This window comes from Phoenix dactylifera, chromosome 17, assembly GCF_051530095.1.
Source record: "Phoenix dactylifera cultivar Ajwa chromosome 17, Ajwa_hap1_PhDact_Kaust_v1.1, whole genome shotgun sequence".
NCBI classification, from domain to species: domain Eukaryota; kingdom Viridiplantae; phylum Streptophyta; class Magnoliopsida; order Arecales; family Arecaceae; genus Phoenix; species Phoenix dactylifera.
In genome coordinates, this window is record NC_143206.1 from 437,077 (window position 1) to 444,998 (window position 7,922).

General features: G+C 45.9%; 1 protein-coding gene across 1 annotated transcript; it reads right to left on the reverse strand.

Annotated features, from left to right (window-relative positions):
* Window positions 1-6,605: 6,605 nt before the first annotated feature.
* On the reverse strand, window positions 6,606-7,837 carry LOC103720708 (uncharacterized). The gene is made up of 2 exons (XM_008810546.5): window positions 7,466-7,837; window positions 6,606-7,322 (listed from the first exon to the last, which is right to left on the reverse strand). Exons 1-2 carry the CDS (start codon window positions 7,835-7,837, stop codon window positions 6,891-6,893), a joined length of 804 nt encoding a protein of 267 aa, XP_008808768.1. The 3' UTR covers window positions 6,606-6,890.
* Between the last annotated feature and the right edge of the window lie 85 nt (window positions 7,838-7,922).

The following is a 7,922-nucleotide window of genomic DNA, read 5'->3' on the forward strand; positions in this document are numbered from 1 at the left end:
ACAGGAGATAGTCAGAGATGTGAGGGATGAGCTGCTTCGGGAGCTCCGAGGTGCGGTGCCTGCTCCCACTCCTGCACCCGTATCTTCTCAGTTGGTCCCTTCCTTGACAGCCGTGACTGACATGACGGCTCATGTACGGGAAGAGATCTACAATGTCCGAAGTTTGGTCCAGGCCCAGTTCCACAGCATGAGTGAGGTCACGAGCACCACTCGACAGATGCGAGAGGACATAGGTCGTGACATGCACACCACCACCGAGGGGGCCGAGCGCTTGTCGAATGTACTCATCGACAAGCTGGACGCACTTCAGACGTCGGTGACTGGGCTTCAGACGTCGGTGACTGAGCTCTCCACTACACATAGCAGAGCCACTACGTCTATTATCACGCAGCTTGGCCATGTTACAGATGCAGTCACCCTCCTCATGGAGCAGAGCCGATTGAGAGGAGGAGCCACATCCACGAGAGGAGGACCCACATCCTCGAGAGGAGGTGCCTCATCCTCGAGGAGGCCATAGATGTTTTTGTGTTTTGTCTTGTTTTACTTTACTTATTGTATTCTCACATGTATTCACATTCATATCAATACAATGAGTAGACATTTTATCTTCAATTATGTGCCATTTGATGATTGGTTGTGCCATTGATTGTGTGTGATTACCTCCTTTTTGATATGATGACAAAAAGGGAGAGAAATAAAATATGTAAAAAAAAGGGGGGGAGAAATATGTATAAAGTATGTAAAAGGGGCGAAATATGTAAAAGAAATCAATGGAAATCAATAAAAATATAAAACTCTTAAAAACACACAAATTTGTTCTAAGTGGATTCGGTACCTCGAGGCTCATTATCTCTCTTTTGGGGCTCCTAATGGAGTAATCTCCAAAATCTATTCAAGGGATATTCGGAGATTAGCTGAATCCTACACAAGAACAAATTGACATATTTTTCCTCTAAATACAAAAAATTCAGTTCAAAAACTTCAAAGCATTAAAAGGAAATTCAGAGAATCAAAACATAGTTGAATGCATATGTTGAGGGGGAGAATCTGAATTTTAATCAAACTAAATCATTAATGACATATAAGCCAAACAATTGATTGCATAATATGAAGGCTTATATAATTCCAAATGAAAGGGAGAGCTTTAACTCCGAAATTTATTGTTTCACTCCTTTCAAGCTTGGATAAATTGAATTACCAGACATTTGAATTCATTTATGGATTTTATTTCATTATTTATTGAGCAATTCATTTTACATATACTCAAAGTTTTGTCATCATCAAAAAGGGGGAGATTGTGGAGTGATTGATTAAAACCCCATTTGATTTTGATGAGCTCAAAGCATTTGAGTATATCTTTTGATTACTAATGAATTCAATTGAGTGTTTCAGTGAAAATCCTGTCTAAGTGTCCCAAGACTTGGTTCATAATTTTTGGATAAGTTAAGGAGTCTGTTTGAACCAATGTCTGAGACTCGAGTCGACTCCCGAGTATCACGAGTCGACTCCAAGCGTATCAAGTTCACTGGCACGAGCTCGAGTCGACTCCAGATAAGTACGAGTCGACTCCGACTGAGAACAGACAGAAGGACAGAAAGCTTCAACTCAGAACCTGTCAGCGAGTCGACTCCCGAAGTGCACGAGTCGACTCCGATGTTCACCGAGTCGACTCCAAGGAAGTAAGAGTCGACTCCAAGCAGTCACAGGCAGAAAAGTCAGAGAACAGTTTTCGGGTCTGAGATTCGAGTCGACTCCAGTGGAACGCGAGTCGACTCCGATAGGTGGCAAGTCGACTCCAGAGAAAGCAAGAGTCGACTCTCAGCGGTACACACAGAAAAAGTCAGAGAGCATTTTATGGACTCTGAGATTCGAGTCGACTCCCGCAGTACGCGAGTCGACTCCGAGACTCCGCGATCATCAACAGACAGAAGATCAAGTTACTGCCTCTGAGATTCGAGTCGACTCCCAGACATCTCGAGTCGACTCCAAGACAGCTTCACATCAAAAGGCAGAAGACCAAGTTTCGGAAACTGAGAGCCGAGTCGACTCCGAGGAAATTCGAGTCGACTCCTAGACTGGACGAGCCAAAAGACAGAGGATCGGGAGTTCGGGCTCTGAGATTCGAGTCGACTCCCAGGACAGTCGAGTCGACTCGAGTGGACAAAATTCAAAATTGGATCCACGGACTTCAGTGGATGAGTCGACTCCAAAATTGCCAAGTCAGCTCCAGAAGTTGGCGAGTCGACTCCAGGTCAAGACGAGTCGACTCCCAGTCGTGAAGGCAACTTTAATTCAAATTTGGAACAGTTGCCGAGTCGACTCCGAAAAAGCTTGAGTCGATTCCCGCTACAGCCGAGTCGACTCCTGATCGCGCGAGTCGACTCCAACCCACCAACGGTCATATTGTCAGGCTGCGCAGAGTGTTCAGAACGGGCAGAAAAAGTACTCTAACGGCTAGTTTCTGTGGGGGTTGGCTTAAATAGCCACAGAGGACTGTAGCAAGGTAGAGAACAACCATTCCACTCCAACTAATCAAGCATTCAAGCTCTGCAACATGCTCTTCAACGAAAAAGAGGAAGATCTGCATTTACTGCTTCCAACTACATCTTCCCAGCAATTAAAGCCTCCTTCTCCTGCATTCAAGTCGACTACTCTTTCAAGAGGAGACCAGAAGTTTAAGAAGCCATTCCTCATCTCCAATCTAAAAGCGTTTGAGGCTTCTTAACTTCATTTATTGTTCATATTGTTTTCATCTGCTTTTTGAGAAGCTCATTTTCTGTTTTCTTTCTACAACTTGTATTTACTTGGTTCAATCGGGGATTGAATCAAGGGGATTGTGGTTGGTTGGTGAGCCGAGTTAAAACCAACGTGTGTAAGGGTTTGATTGTGATCCCGGAAAAACAATCGGGGCGGTTCTAGTCGGTGAGCCTGGGAAAACCGACCGAGTTCGTTGTGAGCTCGTAAAACAACAAGTTTGGTTGTGAGCTTGGAAAACAACCGGCTGTAATCTAAGGGGGTTATAGTGAATTCCCAAGTGAGACTTGGGGAGTGGACGTAGGAGCAAGGGTTAGCTCCGAACCACTATAAAACCTTGTGTTTGTGTTGGATTGTCTCTCTTCTTCTTCCCCTCACATCACTCACAGCACTTAGCATTAATTAAATAACTTGCAATAGTTTTTAATTAGTCAACCACATCGTTTTAATTATTCAAATTATTTTAAAACCCAATTCACCCCCCCCTCTTGGGTTGTCTATCTGGGCAACACAACCGATTGTTTTCACAGGCTCACAATCCAACCCAGTTGGTTTTCCCAAAGGCTCACCAACCACAACCTTACAACGATTGTTTTCCGGGTTCACAATCAACCCAGTTGGTTTTCCCAAAGGCTCACCAACCACAACCTTACAACGTTGGTTTTCCCTTTGGCTCACCAACAAACCTTAACCCCTTGATTCAATCCCTTGATTGAATCAAGTTACAAGATATTAGAACAAGAGTTTAAATCAAATACAAGCTTCTCATATAAGCAAATATAGCAAATATAAATAAGTAAAGTAAAGAGAAGAAGCCTTCAAACTAGTTTGTAGATGGAGGAACTCGGCTTCTTCTTTCCTTAACCCTCTTCTGATTTTGCACGAAGTAGAGGATCACCGAGGCAGCACACGGATGGAGAGGAAGCTTTGGGATTCACTTGGATGCTCTTCTTCTCTCTATTTTACTTTGAATGGCCCTTTTATGCTTATGGGAGATTTCCCTTGTAATCTCTTTGAAATCTCTTCCCTAAATGTTCTCTCCCACTTCCATACGTTCTCCCCTTGCTCTCCTCTTGATTTTATAGCTTTAGATGTCGTGGAAACAGAAATCTAGCCGTTAGAGACAAAAATAGAGCCGTTGTGCACAGTCTGCAACTCCTGACAATGTGTCCGTTGGGATCGGAGTCGACTCGCGCGATCTGGAGTCGACTCATGCTTTTCTGGAGTCGGCTCGGCAACTGTTCCAGATTTGAATTAAAGTGGTCTTCTCGACTGGGAGTCGACTCGACTTAACCCGGAGTCGACTCGCCAAAATCTGGAGCTGACCTTGCACTTTTGGAGTCGGCTCATCCCAAGGAATCCATAGATGTATTCTTCAACTTGGCTCACTCGAGTCAACTCGTGAATTCTGGGAGTCGACTCGGCGCTCAGAGGCCGAACTCCCGATCTTCTGTCTTTTGGCTCGTGCAGTCTTGGAGTCGACTCGAACTGTTCCGGAGTCGACTCGGCTCTCAGTATCCGAAAAACAGTCTTCTGTCTTTTTGAAGTAGCGCTGCCTTGGAGTCGACTCGAATTGTCTTGGAGTCGACTCGCATCTCAGAGACAACAATACTGTCTTCTGTCTTTTTGGGGTCGCGCTGTCTCGGAGTCGACTCGGGCTTTGCGGGAGTCGACTCGCTTCTCAGTGCCCGAAAGTTGGTCTCTGACTTTTGCCTTGTATAATACTGAGAGTCGACTCTCGCTTTCTTTGGAGTCGACCTGCCAACCATCGGAGTCGACTCGAGTTCTTCAGGAGTCGACTCGGGGACTATTCTTTTGAATTTTCCTTTGAATTTGCTCCTCCAACTTGAATCCTTTGAACTTGAAACTTAGGCCAATAAATTGTAGCTTTCTTCCAACTTTTCTTGAGAGCTTTGGAGGCCTTCTTGTGTTCTTCCAACTTGCTATGTTCCTTGCAAAATAAATATCTTTCTCCTTGCAACACAAACATTAGTATTTATACTTCAAGGTTTTGTGATCATCAAAATCAATCTTTAAATCAATCTTTGGGTCATCACTCACAATAGGGACGATCCCATGGAGCCATACAACATAGAAAAATCCGACTATCCTCTAGGAATTGGGGACAAGCTGTCTTGGGACTATTTGTTATTGAGCCAATAACATGGTGATAATTAGAGGAGTAGGGAGTCTCAGCCTCGCCTTCAAGGATTCCTCATACAAGGCAATTGAATTCTCCTCCGGCGATGTCACTCAGTCCGAAGGACCAAGCAACTCTAGCGTGAAATTTTGAGGAATAAAGATTCAGTCAAGGTTGGACTCCCCCAGAGTACTACTTTTAATATTTAGACCCAAAACTACCTTAGGATGGGTCCCCATTAAGTCTAGAAGCCCGGCAAGAGAACCCTGATCTATCACCTTGGCATTTGTGGACCAACCTCTAGTGGATGAATCCATAGGTGACAAACAAAAGAAAAATAAAGGGAAGTAAAAGAAAGAAAGGAGACTCAGGGTGAGTCGAAAGCACAGTCTTAAGGAAGCTACCCACCAAAGACTTAGAGAAGGCCCTGGCAAGTGGCGTAGAAGGTAAACCTCGATGAGGGAGTATGGAAGAAATGGTTGTGGAAGGACGGCTAGTAACTGCATCGTTTGGCTTGACTTTATAGGTTACCTCGGCTGCTTGGCCTTATCGAGAAAACTACTTCTGCCACCTGAGCTGACAGACCTAGCTCGGCAATGAAAATTGAGGGCAAGTGAAATGCCTCGGAGCTAATTATAGCACACACAAAAGCCTAGCTAATTAAAACCCTCCACGAAGTCTCTAGTTTGCCAAGCAAGATCTATCACATGGCAAGCCTAAGAAGCACATAGGCGGCCTTTCGAATTTCAAATCTCTCACAGCTGGCAATGCCTCGGCCACAATCCAGGATAGCTTCCTAAACTGCACCTGCGAGACATACGAAGCGTGATGCGCATGCGAAACATTCTCATAATCCTTGAAATGTGCGTTGGCCTACCAATGACCCACGTGCCTGAATTCTTGGGCGATGAGCGTTGGCCCTTGTCTATATAATCTACTCTTTGGAGAATTTTCCAAATACTTTAGTGCTCTGGCAGACGATTATACTGTCACTTTCAAAAATCTTCTCTATTTTCTGAGTATCCTTGTGACTTAGGCATTGAAAAAGAATTCCTTGCTGGATACTATCCGACAAGAGGACTTCTTTATCTTGATCAAAACTTGATTACGAATTGAAATCCCGAACACAATCAAAATTTCTCAAAAAAATTTCAGATAAATTGCAGCTCTCAAGTAGCTCACTGTCGAATCCTCCAGCATCCTAGCATCCTCTTTTGCTCGGCATCTGGGTCATCAATCTTTAATGGTAACAGACCCTATATTCAAGTTGGTCCAAGGTAAATTGTTCATTAAACAAGACTAGAAATGGCATAGGACATAAGGAGTTAGCCTTGCCCCTCATCTAAATTTTTTGAGAAGTTTTGCATCTAAATTTTGAAAAGATATCTATTTAGCGGAAATCGAAATCCCAATATTGTTAACGATAACATTGTAATTAATGGGACCTCAAGTAATTGATGGGGTGGAACTTGCAGATATTACATTGTTGAGCTAGAGCAGTCCATGCGACAATTTTAGTAGGAATCTCAGCTTTACAACAGAGCAACGATGGAGAGAGGAGGACTGGAAAAAAAAAAAAAATCTGAGATGGGCATGCAGAGAAGGTGGGCGAGGGCTTTTCCCCACGGAGCGTTTCGGTCCCAAATAACTAAGTGCAAAGGATCTAGCATAGCTCCAGAACTGTATTCATAAAGTAGTAACATAACATTGCTTAGCTAGATCTGCTGCCAGATACGGCAGAATGGATTACGGATGCGATTTTGACCCGTTGGAAAAATTTAACTACAGTATTCCACCATTACAAATGCCAGTTTCTATCAATCAACCATCACAATGCTTTACAAAGCTGTGCAAGCCAACCAATCTTATGGAAGAGAGGCCAATGGCATCAAGAAGAATTGTAGAGGTCCTCTCACAGCGAGATTCCTCTTTCCTTTCCCGCAATAAAGAAGAGAGAACCAACCAAAGAATGCGGGTGGGTTTGAGTACAGTGGTGCTACCTCCTCTGCAGCCAAGCTTTCCTAAGCTGCAGCTCGAAGGGTTCTCCAAAGCACTTGGCTCTGACCAGGCAGAAGTGGGTGCAGAACCCCATCGACGACCGAACCCGGCTGGTGTTCAGAATGTAGCACGAGGCGCAGTCCATCCCTCGGCCCTGCACCACCAGCCCCCACGTCCTGGGACCGGAAGGGGTGGAGGTGGCTCTGCCCTCCTCCCCGGCTCCCGTCTCCTCCGCGTCCGTGAGCTTTTCCACCAGGATGACCCCGTCGGGCTTGCGCCTCTCCTCATCCCACCGCTTGCTCATGCGCGGCCAGCTCTCCGGTGACGCCGCCTCGCGCTCCACCCTCAGGGCGCCCTCTCGCCCCGCGCCGCAGCCGCCGCCCGAGAAGATCTGCACCAGGAACGGGGCTTCCTCGATGTTTTTCACGATCTGCAGCAACAGGAATCGGAGGAAGACGAATTAGGGATTCAGAATGCAGCACTGCAATTGCCGAAGTTTGAGATCCATATATTTATATTTTCTATTTATAGAAAAGAGGCAAAGAAAAAGATAGAATCCTGCTGCTATCCAACCTCTCCGATGGAATCCCTCATCCACTGCTCCAGCTTTTCGGGGGTGACGGGCTCCTTTTCCTCCCATCTTGTCCTCTTCTTCTTGTCGACTGCTGCCATGATCGCGTGATGGTGGCCCTGTAACAGAGGATCCAAGCAGGCGGCGACAGAGGGGGAGCTCATCGGATGCGGTGGAGCTTGGGCGGCCACGGCCATTGCCAGGACGGAGGCTTGGGCGCTCCGACGCCCGTGGAGCGGCCTCCTCGGAAAAGAGACGGAGGAGGACTTATGTTTGTTACCGCCCGGAGCGTGCAAGCAAGAAGAAGAGCCCCTTCGATTCTCTCCTCCTACTTCCACGGAGACGCTGGCACCCCGTAGCTGCAGCGCCGTCATCTTCGTTCGCTGGTATCAAGATGCAGAATGCCCGTAAAGAAGGAAAACTCTCGATCTGGCCCGAGATAGGACGATCGATCACAAT